The sequence below is a fragment of the Dipodomys merriami genome, unplaced genomic scaffold (assembly GCF_024711535.1).
Source record: "Dipodomys merriami isolate MVZ:Mamm:240054 unplaced genomic scaffold, mDipMer1.0.p SCAF_3311, whole genome shotgun sequence".
Classification (NCBI taxonomy): domain Eukaryota; kingdom Metazoa; phylum Chordata; class Mammalia; order Rodentia; family Heteromyidae; genus Dipodomys; species Dipodomys merriami.
The window spans coordinates 5,287-19,988 of NW_027204840.1; the positions used below are offsets into that span (position 1 = coordinate 5,287).

Here is a 14,702-nt window from a genome sequence, read left to right on the forward strand (position 1 = left end):
GGTCACAGGGATTATAGGCTTAAAGGGAAGCAATAGGAGACCAAGTCCAAGGCTGACCTTTAAGGCCAAAGACAAAAGTTGATGCTTGCTCCATGTAAAATACAACAGCTACTCATCTGTTTTGCTCAACCACCTTTGTGTTTCATCTTAAAAAAGTATGGGTCAGACATCAGTGGCATCTGGATTCTTTCTAGACAGGACCCTTTGCAATTCACTGCAAACCTATAACCTTCTAGTCTTCAACCTTTCTCCTCTACACATTGCTTACCCATAAGGGCGATGTGACCACGGCATGAGATAATCCTGAGAAACATGAGGTGCTATATAAATGTTAAGTATAGCATTCTAGCTTTTGTCCCCACATCTCTGGAGAAGCTGCTAAGTATTTCCTGGCAGACTGAAAAATGTTGCTACTAACATGGACTTTAGGAGTCAGACCTCAGTACAAAATTTGCCTTTGTCACTTAGCTGTAAGTCACCTAAACTTTCTGAATATTAATCAGAAACAAAGATGATAAAGCCTTCCTTTCTCAAATGTAGTGAGGAGGGGTTAAGACCAAATGCAAGATGCATCTCCTGGTCTTAAACATAGCAAACCTCTAATGGAGCATGGGGCTACTATCTGCACAATTATTCTCAATATGCCCTAGATGCTTGAAAAACGAAATGAGGAAATGTGGATCAGGATTCTGAAACCATAAAAGAGGACCTGCCCACAGGTCCCCAGTTTTAAGCACTTACATCAATAAGGTCAGACAGGTCATGGATGTAGTACTTGAAGACAGATGCATTGGTGGCCTCCAGAGCTAGTAAATACTCATTCCGAGCTTTAATGGCCTTCAGCTTATTCTCGGTGTACTTGGCTTGGCGCTGAAAAGGAAACAGAAGTTCACTTTTACTTTAAAAAAAAAAAATAGGGGAAATTGTTCTCTGAGAGAAGAAAGTACGAAATGTTCAAGAACTACAACTGTGCTGCTACTCCCTGTGCGTGCCTGCTTTAAATTGGGTTCTAATTCTGACTAATGAGATTCAAGGGCATAATGTAGATCAACTCACAGAAGGTTAATGAGGCTTCCTCCTTCAGCTGTGTGCCCCACTTTGATTCTGTCTTCACACAGCCTTTTCTATCCTTGCACTGTCATCCTGGAGAAGGTATCACTACCTCTGCCCCAGCCTGCTGGTGCCTAAAGCCAAACCCAAGGGTCCATCAGCTACTTCCTGTGTAGGCCACTTACCTGGATTTGGAAAATGGGCTGGGAAAGGTGACTACTGTTTATTGTCTAAGTTACGAGTTAAAAACTTGGAGCCCACACGCCCAAGTTCTCTCAATACTTAGAATTCCTGACAGGGGATGGACTCTTGGCCATTAAGCACTGAAGGAGCCTGGAGTTCTCTTGTTCAGATTTTCATGGTACCTACTAAGACACTTCTATCTGTCTTGCTTTCCAGAATCTTCCTCCATGCCTCTACAGGTAACAGAACATACATACCTTCTCCTTCATCTTCTCAATCTTTTTCACTGAGCTCCTCCGAACATGTTTTTCTTCAATGCGGACATTGGCTGTAGAGTCAGGGGAACGTGGTGTTTGCCGGTCTTCCTGCTTCACGGATTTACCAATTTGCTTCTCCTCCTGCTTCTCGGCCTCCTTTAGTTTGCTCTGAGCACTGATGCTGTCGGCATTGTACATGTGATATGTCTTCATCACCTGCAAGACACCCCCACCCCCGCCCCAGAGGTCAAGCCAATGGGGTCAATTCCCTGCTTTACTAACAGACTCAGTCAGAACTCCCCCCCTGAAGCAATATCCTGACCCTCCTGGGGGAAAAGTCCAGAAATGTTTGGTTCAGCCAACATTATATATTAAAGACCATTCCAAATCATAGGGAAAGCACTATTGGACTTGAACTAGTATGTCTTTTGATTAAAATGACTTCATGTCTGTTCACCATGCATTATGTACTTCTATTTGTTATCATTTGTCATCATTATTCTTAACATTGGTCCAAAGATTTCTTATCACTTAGTCACCTTTCCATATGGAGAAGACAGGAAGCAATGACACCTCTTTTGGACCCCAAAGGCAACGGGCAGGGTGAGAATAGCGTAGATATATTTTTAGCCTTTCATATATAAAATTAGGGCCAGGGAAAGACTCCAAAAGCTCTCTCTACTGTTTCCTCTATCTATGTTAGACTCTCTCACACAACAACTAGATCAGCAACTATGGCAGCTATCATTTACTAAGTGAGCACTTAGTGTAATCTTGGCTTTGTGTCAACTGCTACACACACACTTGCTTAGTTTGCTCATGTCACTATTCCATGATCCAGCCAACAGCCCTATAAATACTTCAGACTTGCATGATGCAAGTGAGAGTCTGGGAAAGAAGAAAAGACATGCTAATAGTAACTGAGGCAGCCATGAGAAGGTAGTAATATAAAATAAAAGGGACACAATTTTCAAACTTTTCACCAAAGCCATGGTCTAGGTAGCTCAGTTGTATTTCCTAGCAAGGAAACCAGCATTGGAGTTTGTTTCCAGTCCTTACAAACATATAACTTCCTAACACATGGGACCTGCCTTCTTCTGCAAGGGCTTTCTGTTCTTACACGGGGAGCCTTTAGCTTCTATCTGAGAATTTAAATGCTTGATAACCAACCAAGCAATCTGAAGTTTAAGAGTGTTGAAATTTTAATGCTGTGAGGTTTCTTTGAGAGAGAGAGAAGTAGAGTGGTGTGTGTGTGTGTGTGTGTGTGTGTGTGTGTGTGTGTGTGTGTGTGTGTGTGTGTGTGTGTGTGTGTGTGTGTGTGTGTGTGTGTGTGTGTGTGTGTGTGTGTGTGTGTGTGTGTGTGTGTGTGTGTAGAGCAAGGGTACAATATTAATACCAATTTCCACCACATAAGGGCATGCTGTGTACCAGAGGCTGTATGCACACCATCTCCTTCAATCCTCATAATTTTATGAAAGATGTTATTTCTAAAGATGAAGATATGGTGCTCAAAGAGATTAACTATGGGCATTCAAAGTCATATGTCTACTAAATGTCAGTCAAGACTCAAACTGAGGGCTGTCAAACTCCAAAGGATATTCCATGATCTCAGCCACTAACAGTGATTCTCCTCTGCATAGGACTGGAGCCAACTAGTTTGGAGGAAAGGTTAAATACACACAAAGAAGTCCTTGCCTATACAGGGCCCTGTAGGGACTTGTGTTTGAGCAATGTTTTAACTGGGGGTTGTTTTGCCCCTAAGAGGACATCTGGCAAAATATATTTATTATGACAACTTGAGGATTGCTTAGTGGGTTGGAGAGAAATTCTACTAAATATGCTATGCACAGGATTGACCCAACAACAAAAATTGATCTGGCTCCAAATATCAATGGTGCTAAAGTTGAGAAAACAAAGGTTAGAAGGACTTTAGGAGCAAGCTAATCCCTTAGGATCATCCAGAGTTAGAGGAAGTAATAAAGGATACTGAGGTATGGACAAAATCAAAGCACATTGGAGTCTAAATTCTATCTGATTTTAAATACAGAATGTTTTAAATCAGATTCACCTTATTATGAACCTGATTATCATTTCTTGTAAGATCTATTCTGCATATACTCTGCATATGCTATCGAGAAACAATATTAACAGCCAATGGCATTAAAACTCTTTCTAATTAATTCAAATAGATCCCCAGTTTTCCAGGGTTGGATAAGAAATGAGAAATTGTCATCTGTTATCCTGGCTGAAGAAGGGCAAATGAAGCAAATGAATCTGATGAAGGGAGTCAAATGCTAGAGAAAATAATAATAAAAGTGAATGACTGTTAAGAAAATGATTTTCTCTTATTAAGTGCATGAATAAAAAAGAATGTACATGAAAGATAAAAAAGCTCAAAGCATATTGCCACAGACAACAATTTAATTAATAAAAACCAACAACTTATGCTGTTCCTTTCCCCTTAAAGAATTTCTTTATTAAAAGAGAATAAAGCCTTACTTCAAGAAACTAAGTTTCTTAAGAAAAGCATCACCTCTTTTGCTTTTTTCTTTGCCATAGTTGGGAAATATGTCATATATACAATAACTTTAGAAGCAAAACGATGACCCACATGATTTAATGACACTAAATGGCATTGAATCTTTGCTTTGGGGAAATATGAGAGCAATATTATTAGCAAACTCTTAAGTTTTCTTGGGAAAACTGAAATAAGTAGTGGTAAACAACTGGACAAATAGGAAAGTTAAGATCAAGAAATAGAGAAATATATAGATATATATGTATATATGGAGGCAACTACAAATTATGGAAAGACTCATAAGTCTAAATTTTCTTCTTCTAAATTCACTTTATTTTAGAAAACTAAACACTTTATTCATGCATTTGGCTCTGCTCCCTCCCCAATGCATACTCAAACAATTTTTATTAGTACTACTTAGTTATAAATTAAGGAAAACAACAAAATAGAGGCAGACTTTAAAATGCAGATAAACAAGTAGAAATTGATTTCTTAAATCTTACTCCCTGAAGTAGAGAGACCTAAAAGATCATACATATCTCAGAGATACAAAGAGGAATTGTTACCAATGGAACAAAGGTGAGGCTGAAAACAAGAAAAATTACTGAAAGCCTAAGAACAATTAGATGCCCAGTTCTCTCCTTTACTATGCTGGAAAACTGAGGGTTTATTTTCTTAGGCCCATGGACTAGAGATTACTGAACTCATCTGAGGATAGGGTAGGTGAACTTGAAACAAGGGAATCAATAGAAAATTCCACACTGAACACCGAGAGGCCCAAACCCCTTCACAATTCAGCCCTCAGACATAAGTAGGAGATGAAAGAGCCATCTCTCAACAATCTTGCCATCCAAGAAAAAAAAGACAAAGAAACACTGATGTGGAGGCTTCCTACAAAGACACCGCTCAGTCAGATCACTGTGCAGAGAACTTTAAAAATATGAGCAGACATTTAAGGTAAATAACATTTTTCCAAATAAGCGGGATTAAAAAAAGCAATTTAAAGGAAACAGAATATACTTAAGAGAAGAAAAAGTCTATTAGTAATGGCTTCAGAGAGGTGAATGAGAAGTGAAAGTAACATGTTATGAAACAAGAGCTAGATGAAAATGAATAAATGAATGAATGAACAAAAAATAGGTAGAAAGCAATACAAGAGTTGCTGGAAATTAAGATTTAAGTGCCTGTCCGAGAAGCCTGATCCATGCACATGTCTGTGCAGACACGTGAAGGAGTTCTTATCACCTGATTTTTTGCTCCCTGCTTTACTTTTCTTTACTTTTCCATATTAAAACTAAATGTCACACGCTTAGGAGCATCTTTTATTTTGCCTCTGTATTGTTCAAATGCCTAATGCTAGAGTCAAACAGACAAGCAGATATGGGGACCTATTAGTTGCATAGTTTCAGGGGAACAGGTGCAGAATATCAGGCTGAAGAAGCTCTGTAAGCAGCTGTTGCTTCTATGTCCCCAAGTCAAGGGGTTTTCTTTCTTTCTCACATCTAGAATTTGCTTTACTCTTCTTTCTCAATCTCTGTGGCTTCTGAACCTCTGTATACACTCATCCCTGTGGGCATTTCCTGGGCTTTCCAAGACACAGCCTCTGAGTATAATGGGGACAGACAATCCTACAGTAGTTTAAAAAGCAGTATGTTCTGACTTCAAAAGCATTCTTGTAACATCAGCCAAAAGCCAAATAGCACTTGTAACATGGCTTACAAGCTAGCCAGCTCCTGGGGGTGGGCTGGGTTGGAGTGGTATCATATGCGGAAGAATGCTCACTGGGAGTGTTGTCTGAGGAGCAGCTGTAGGAAGCAGCCCCTGGCACAGAATGCCAAGTCAGGGATATCAAAGACCCTTCAGGCAGAAAAGAGGAAGGTGCAGAGGGGCAGCTGGCCACTTATGGCAGGATTTGGAGCCTCTTGTCCCACGGCATCTTTATTTGGAAACACCTGGACTCTGTCTGGGCTTTATCAAGGCTTGAAAATACTTAAAGTATTAACTTCTGGGTAATTGGTCCCCCCAAAAGTATCCATGGACATTAGAGGCAGATGACATACACAAGATAATATGTTGGAAATGATCTGTACAACTTGGGGGGGGGGGAAGCTGGGAGGGAGGGAAAGTAGGAGAAAAATGAGGGAAGGGGTAACAAGTTTGACAAGAAATGTACTTATTACCTTACTTACATAACTGTAACCCCTCTATATATCACCTTGATAATAAAAAAAGGGAGGGAGGAAGGAAGGAAGGAAGGAAAGAAGGAAGGAAAGAAGGAAGGAAGGAAGGAAGGAAGGAAGGAAGGAAGGAAGGAAGGAAGGAAGGAAGGAAGGAAGGAAGGAAGGAAGGAAGGAAATTTGTGGATTTCTTATATCATTAACTTCTATTTCTTCCATGGTCACTGAAAGGAGAGGTCCTTCCCTGCTTTCCTGAAAAGCAATAGGGGAACGCTGCATGGAAAAACTCTCCCTTACCTCCCTTACTCAGAGAGAGAGGAGAGAGAGACAGAGACAGGGGAGAGGAGGGGGGGAGGGGAGAGAGGAGAGGAGAGGAGAGAGAGAAGAGAGAGGGAAGGAGAGGAGAGGAGAGGGGAGAGAGAGTGAGAATACAGTAAGTAGCTTCTCAAAGCTAGCACACAGTTGTTCTAACTTTCTACTTGGGTGAATTATATATGTGTGCCAACTCATCTCATGGTAGATGTTACCACATTCAACCAATTCTCAACTGGAACACTAGTGAAAAGACTTTCTGCTGTGTATTGACTGTGGACTTACAGTGGTCAGGAAACAGCTGGCCAATATTAGATGTCCTGAAACATTTAAGATACCATCTTGGCCCCCCTCAGACAGAGGAACAAGTTTTAGGCTTTGTTTCCTCACTCCAGAACAGCCTACACTCTTTCACTTACTTTTTAAATCCCGGCTTATAGAGATCTAGGACTCAGAAGTGGCGCTGTGGCTCAAGTGGTAGAGCACTTGCCTTGAGCTAAAGAGCTCAGGGACAGCACCCAGCCCTAGAGTTCAAGTTCCATGACCAACAAAGAGAGAGACAGAGACAGAGACACACACACAGAGAGAGAGAGAGAGAGAGAGAGAGAGAGAGAGAGAGAGAGAGAGAGAGAGAGAGAGAGAGAGAGAGAGAGAGAGAGAGAGAGAGATCTAAGACTCTGGGAAAAAAGTTAATAAATTCTTACATGCCATTCCTCCTCTGTTGCCCTGTATCCCTTACAGAAGTAGCATGCTGAAATTGAGTTGGTTTAGGGTTTGCTAGTTACCCAATGGACTCCTCCAGAGAAAGATGCAAATAGCAGAAGTTCAAGATGCTTATGGGAAAATGAAAGGATTCCTATAATGCTGTGTCATTTTTCTGCCATCTTAGTGATGAATTCTCTGCCAGAAGAAGGGAGTAAAACTACTCTTTTTTTTGGCCCATCATGGGGCTTGAGTGCTGTCCCTGTGCTCTTGAGCCACAGTGTCACTTCTGACTTTGTAGTGGTTTATTGAGATAAGAGTCTCACGGACTTTCCTGCTTGGGCTGGCTATGAACTGCAATCCTCAGATCTCAGCCTCCTGAGTAGTTAGGATTACAGGCGTGAGCCACCAGCGCCCGGCTAGTAATACTATCTTGGTGTCTAGAAGATGCTTTAAAAATAAAGAACAGAAGTAAAGCATTGAAAAGACAAGGTTCAAAAAACTCATCCAGTGTATAAATGGCTTACATCAAATTTTTTTGTTTGTTTTTGTCAGTTGTGGGGCTTGAACTCAGGGCCTGGGTGCTGTCCCTAAGCCTCTTTGTGCTTAAGGCTAGCACTCTATCACTTGAGCTACAGTGCCATTTCTGGTTTTGAGTAGTTACTTGGAGATAAGAGACTCACGGGGACTTTTCTGCCTGGGCTGGCTACCAAAAGCAATCCTCAGACCTCAGCCTCCTGAGTAACTAGGATTACAGGCATGGACCACTGACGCCTGGCTATGCATTTCTATTTTTAAAATGTTTTAACTTTATTTGAGATAAATGAAAACTTGGGAGATGAACCAAAGGGTACCATCTATCTACTTGGCTTCAGAGCAGAGGGTTGAAAGTAGAAACTAAAAAATAAGTATCATTGGAGACAAGTCAGATGACTATTCAACCCTATTTACTTATTCAACAGTTGCTACAACAAAAGGACCACACCTCGACTTTTGGATCAACAACATGGAACTGACTGATCCCAAATGCTTGTAATATCAACACTGCCTGCTCTTCCTGTGGAAGACAAGAAGGAAGGAAGGAAGGAAGGAAGGAAGGAAGGAAGGAAGGAAGGAAGGAAGGAAGGAAGGAAGGAAGGGAGGGAGGGAGGGAGGGAGGGAGGGAGGGAGGGAGGGAGGGAGGGAGGGAGGGAGGGAGGGAGGGAGGGAGGGAGGGAGGGAGGGAATAAGCAAGTAAACAGGAAAACCAATTTCATCCCAAATAGCTTGGGGCAATCCTAAAAGTGATACTCAGGGCTGATGCAGCATAGGTAGAGAGAGCATTTGAATATAACTATACAGATGAAGTATTCCCCTTATAAAATTTCCTGTGTGTGTGCACACACACGTGCGCACATGCATGTGTGTGTGTGAGAGTGTGTGTTCATCATAATTAACAAAACATACTCCTTGGGGTATGAAGCACACATCAGCTACAGAAACCAGATGCCTGCAGAATACATTGTGTACTCTATTGTAAGCCTCCAGCCTGTCTCTTCACTGAGGTCTGCAAAACTTTGTCTGAACTGGTCCCTTATATTGGGGACACTTAGGAATCTGCTGTCCTCTAGAGCATCTGCTCTAATCTTAAACCAAAACAAATCCTCAGTCTGATGCAAAACTTGGACCATAAATCCTTCCCAAGAGGCACATATTCATGGTGCAATGCCGGCTATGTTCTTTGCATTCAATTTGAGTCCTCTGGTTTGCCGCTAATAATGTTAGCTATTTTTGTAACCTAGGCCTTGGCTGGTCTCTTGGAATGGTGTCTCAAATGAAGCCAGGGTAAACTTGCACAGCTAAGAAGGGATCTTATTTTGAGCTAGTATTTTGGCTCATTCAAGTTTTGAAAATAAGAGTGTGAAAAAGAGATGGGTGGGGTCGCCCCACTGGGGAACATGCACTGTCCTCAACCTCAGCTGGGTTCTGCTGCTGACGTGACTGTGGCTGCAAGCTGCCAAAGGCTGCTTCCCTCCACTTGTCAAACAGCCAAGCAAGCCATCTGACTTACCGAGTAGAGCTCGTTCAGGACCTTCATCAAATCATCTTGGAGCTGCTGGCCGACTTCTTTACTCTGCAAGGAAAGAGGAATGAAGGTTAATTGGGAAATGGAGGAGGAAGAGGGGGGCAACAAAGGCAAGAGCAGCAGCACAGGCTCTAAAAACAACAGACTCAATTAAGGCCCATTATTTAAGCCAGCAAATCAGATAACCACTTGAATCAGACCCAATTATGGCCAGATCACTCAAAGAGTTTTAATAAAATGAAACGCGCCCTTTTGATAGTCTAGTAAATGCAATCGCATGGAGGGACACTGGTTATAGCCTTTGATTTTTCAACTGTCCCCAAAGAGCAGGCGTGAATGCCACATCCTACCTAGCAACTGTTGCTAGGTGGAACATGCTTCCTCAGACATTTGTGTCTACAATCCAGAGGATTACAGAAAGATGTTCAATAGGATGAAATAGGAAAAAGTATACAAACGCTCAAGGACTCCAACTTCCCTAGCCAAACAGAAAACTCCAAGGAAAGAGTTATACTTCTCACTTGTTTTATTTCTACCCCAAACTTTCAACATAATGGTTTCCTCAGTAGTGACTGCTTGTAAGATTAGCCAGCGCTCCCTGACAACTACTACTTAATCCCAAGGAGCAATAACCCACAAATTCTTTGTTTCTATGCAGGACAACAGAAACGCACTGAAGCACATAGAGCAGTAGAAACAGAGAAGGAGGAGGAAGGGAAGACAAAGCCATGCCTTCTAGATGAAATGTTATATGCCAAGCCCAAGAGAGCAGGGGATAAAGCTGATTGGCATCATTTGATTACTGAATGGAGACACATCATTTTATCTTCTGCCAGCTCCTTCCAGTTCTTTGCAACTAAAACTCAGATACCAACAATACCCTTCTAATAGAAAAGAGGTATAATGAATACCGCCCAGCATAGCTCAGTTCCCAGGCAAGAAAGGAAGAGGCCTTTCATTTCAGATCTTGCTTTTCTCAAGATGCATATATTGTTACCTTGTAAGTACTTTTTTCCCCTGGCTGAGGGTGTTGCTTAGTAGTAGAGTGCTTGCCTAGCATGCACTAAATCTCAGCACCATAATAAATGAGTGAATGAGTAAATTTCTGATTTTAAAGGTACTATGTTTACTGTAATAAGGAAACTAGAAAATCACAAACAGAAAACAAAAGTAAAGCCTTAATTCCCAGCACTAAAAAATATTTTAGACTTTTTTCCTATTCACTCCCATTGCCTCTTTTTACTAAGTTGAGATTCTTTACAAACATTGGTTAGAAACTTATTTATGTAAATGTACACATGTAAATGTGAACATTTCCCAATGTATGATTCCTCTGTAACAACAGAATACATTATACTGATGTAGCTCTTATTCTTGCTGCCAACATTTTGTGACTAAAATGTATTAAATTACTTTATACATAATCGATGCACACATCATTTATTATTTCCCATTATAAGTAGCATTGCTGGGTCAAAGAGTATGACTTTGAGAAAAACTGTGCCAATTAAAAATACTGCAGACGCATTTAAGAATGCTTATTTTTTGTTTTTGTTTTTGGTCTTGACAATTTGATGTTACACCTTACTGTAATTTGCAATTCTTTGATTCCAATGAACCTGATTATTTGGGGGAAAAAAATCTATCCAATTTTCTATTTCCTGTTATGTTTTGCCATTTTTCTATTAAGGAGTTCTCTGCCCAATTTTTCTATTAAAGTATTCTATTTTCTATTAAAGTACCTATGTGATTTTCATGCATTTTTATGCCTGGTAGTGGGAAAAGGGATGGAAAAAAGCCTAAATCAGCAATCATGAGAGTCTCCTAGTCCCAGCTTGTCTGCCACCTGCTTCTTGAGTCTTTCTTTTTCCACAAAATGAAAAGTCTCAGACAAACATTCTTGAGGTCTTTTCCAACCTCTACCACTATATGATTCTATATGATCTTTACTTGCTCTGTATATCCACATCAGAGCCAAATTCTACTCCTGGCTGGCTTCATACCATAAAGAAGACAATGAGCAAATTGCCAACAACTCAGATATTCTACAAAACAGAGGGCTCTAGGGACACCTTGTCATTCTGTTTTGTTTTTGTTTTTATTATTGTTTTCTTTTTTGGTGCCACTACTGTGGCTTGAACTCAGGGCCTTGAGTTCTCACTTGCTTTTTTTGCTCAAGGCTGGCACTCTACCACTTGAGCCACACTTTTACTGACTTTTTGCTAGATAACTAGAGATAAGAATCTCATAAACCTTTCTGCTCAGGTAGGCTTCGAACTGCAATCTGCAGTTCATAAAACCGGCATAAAACTGGTTTATGATACCACCTTCAGTGTCTCTCATCCAATGTGACCTCAACTCCTGGGGGGGAGGGGAAAGCCACAAAAGGGAATGCCTTCCTCTCATACCTCAACTTCTTCCATCATGAGGAAAGCCTAACTGTGGCAGCAGCAGAGACTCAAGGAGGTGAAATAGGGAGAAATGACTCACCACCAACCTCAGAGTCAGCAACAAGGTCAGGAAGTGACCACAGTATCACTTCCCACTGCCCTGCCCTCCAGCATCTTTGACCTCCCTCCTTATGTTTAAATGGCAAGGATTATAGAAGACATCTCCTGATCCTCTGTCCTGTTTCTTACATATGCCTTACATAAGGTAGTTGCAGTACAAGGGTGGGGTGGAGGTGGGAAAGCCTAACCAATAAAATAGCAATTATGCAGGCAGATGTTTCCTTTCTTGTTCTGATTAGTTGGGAGGACCACTGAACTATTATCCCTGTTTATTTGAACAGGCAGCTGAAGGGATCTCACCACTCCCTCGGGCTCAGATGGGCAGTGCTGGGAATACACAAGCTGCTAACTTAGTCAAAATGGACAATGAAGACCCCAGTAAGCAGGGACAATTCTGACAATTCTAAGGCAGAAAATGGCCACTCATTCTCCATTTCAGAAACCTTAAGAGTGTGCCTTTGAGGGAAAGCATGACCCCCAGGAAGAGCTTCCATGCAGGCCCCGGTGAAGGGGTGGATGGGGCTGGGAAGCTGCAAAAAGGGGGCTCCACCCAAAGACAAGGGGTACATTTATTCCTCTGAAGGACAAAACCTGATGAGGCCCAGTACATGACAATGAAGACTGTAAAGCCTTTCCTTTCCCTATAAAGAAGCCAGGGATTTCAAGGCAGGAAAGAAAAATGAATTTACAGTGCAGTCTTTGTGCACTAGTATACAGCCTGCCTCTCTTTCTTTTAAAAATTCTTGGAAGAAAATGAGTCATCTAAACATTGCAGGAAACCAAACAGAAGTCCGGGGTGGGGGAGGGGGGGGAGGTTGAGGAGATTACTTTGTGCAAAGTTTTTCTCTTAAATGTTTGCATAGTAATCTTTGCATGGAAAAGAAAGAAAGAAGCCTAAATATAGAATGGAGATGTGGCACACTTACCAATGCTGGTTCTTTGGAATAGGAAGTGTGATGGTATGCTTTAGGCCTGATTCTTTTTATTTTGAAACTTAACCACAACCTTTTGGCCAGACACGGGGGCCCCCACATTGCTTGCTGCTAAACAAGGCCAAGGCCAGGCTGGTCAGAAAACAACGAGATTGCAACAGCTCCTGCCAGCTGTGTACCCACAAAATGGGTAGGGACTCTCTTTTTCCAACAGATAACAACATTGAATAACAGAACCAAAATGACAATAGAGAAGCCTCATCTCCCCCACAGGAAAATGTTCTAAACCCTCCTCACTTACAGAAAGGATAGAGTAGCTAAGTGGTCTGGGCAGCTTCAGTGAAAGCTGGTCCTTCATCCTTGGACCTCTTTAAGTCAATAGATCTTCTGAATTTCAATAACTTTGTCTGTTAGTTCCCTCCCCCCCCCCAAAAGAATACCGATTAATGAAAGGGTTTTAAAAACCAATCTTCAAGGGAGTCAAAATGATGGACAGTGATCAAGATGCACTATACACATACACAGTCGTGTTAAACTGCATTTTGTGTACAACTAAAAATGTCTACAACAGGGGGAGTACTTCTTGTACAATTCCTTAGTTATTCAGATGGACACAGTGTCTTTTATAAGAAGGGGCTAGGGAGGGGTTCTTTATAAAAATTTTATTAGTTACCAACACTACAAAACTTCATTATTTGATAGTCACAAAATTACCCCATTTGTATGAAAGAAAATAAAGAAGAGGAAGGCAGGTCTCTGCCATGTGGTGAGAGCTAATTTCAGCCCATCCCAAGGCTGAGGCTGTCAGCAGGTAGAAACAGTAGGATCATTTAGTTCTGTGCTGAGGAGACTATGTCAGCAGTTTTCCAAAAGAGAATCCAATTTTCAAGGGCACAGATCTCCTCCACCCATGCTGGCATTCAGTCCTCACCCCAAAGACACTCAGAGGCCAAAAAAAAAAAAAAAAAAATCAGTTAAATATTGAATTGACATTTCTCGATTTTAGAGGAAGGGGTGTGAACCTCCTACTAGGCCTGCTGTAGCAGGAGACCCAGAGTGAAGTTTCAGGGCGCTTGCTCACAGCTTCAAAGAGACAAAGATTTCTGAATTACGCTGACACTTTGCCTGAAATGCTTCAGATGGGTATAACTGGGCTTAAAGGAGGGGCTGCTTGGGAACAGTACCAATGCTAGGTGATGGCACTAAATCTGGCCTCCCTGCCATTCAACTGGTGTTGCAGGGTGGTAAGGATGGTGATCCAGCAGATCACAGTACAGGAAGGACTTCTAGATTTTCCCTCAACCACATTCATTGCATACTGGGGGGAGGGGGGGGAGGGAGTTGTCACTCTTCTCATTTGCTATTTACTCACTGGCTAGGATACTAGTGATAGCTCCTGAAAGGTTGACCTCCACTTAGAACCTCATGCCAAAGTTATACAATATACAAATATAGGTTTGGGGATGCAGCTCAGTGGTAGAACACTTGCCTAACATCCATGAACCCTGAGTTCCAGCACCAGCATCACAAAAACAACAAAGGTTCAGGAGCATGACTGGAATCCTGCTTCTGCACTTGAACTACAGGAAATCAGGTAAATACTTTAACCACTGTGCCTCAGCTTCCACATTTAAAAATAGGATTGTAACAGCAAATCTATTAGAAATTCTAAAACAGGACAATCCTTGTACAGTGATTGAAACAGAATCTGTCACCCAGCATGTTCAATGAGTGTTATGTAAGCTCAGATAAATGTTAGAAGTCACCTCTCTCAACACTCACTTGAGTGTTTTCCTTGTGTTTTATACTCTCAGTACTATGGTTGATCATGATATATACAGTTGTTAAGGCCCTAGAAGCTTCTCCCCAGATAAGGACTGCAGCTAAATACAACTTAAAAAGACTCTACTGAGCCACAAGGAACAAAGCTCTTTGTTTTTCCTATGCTTACTGCTGGATAGTCTTATTTTCCTCCCTCTCTGGTTTTCATAGAACT

The 14,702-nt window shown here is 41.5% G+C and overlaps 1 protein-coding gene across 1 annotated transcript; it reads right to left on the reverse strand.

Annotated features, from left to right (window-relative positions):
• Positions 1-741: 741 nt before the first annotated feature.
• LOC138842239 (SLIT-ROBO Rho GTPase-activating protein 2B-like) lies at positions 742-9,312 on the reverse strand (the record flags this gene model as incomplete). Its single annotated transcript, XM_070043394.1, has 3 exons — positions 742-870; positions 1,491-1,706; positions 9,250-9,312. Coding segments are annotated over 3 exons (408 nt in total), but the record flags the coding sequence as incomplete, so codon positions are not given.
• Between the last annotated feature and the right edge of the window lie 5,390 nt (positions 9,313-14,702).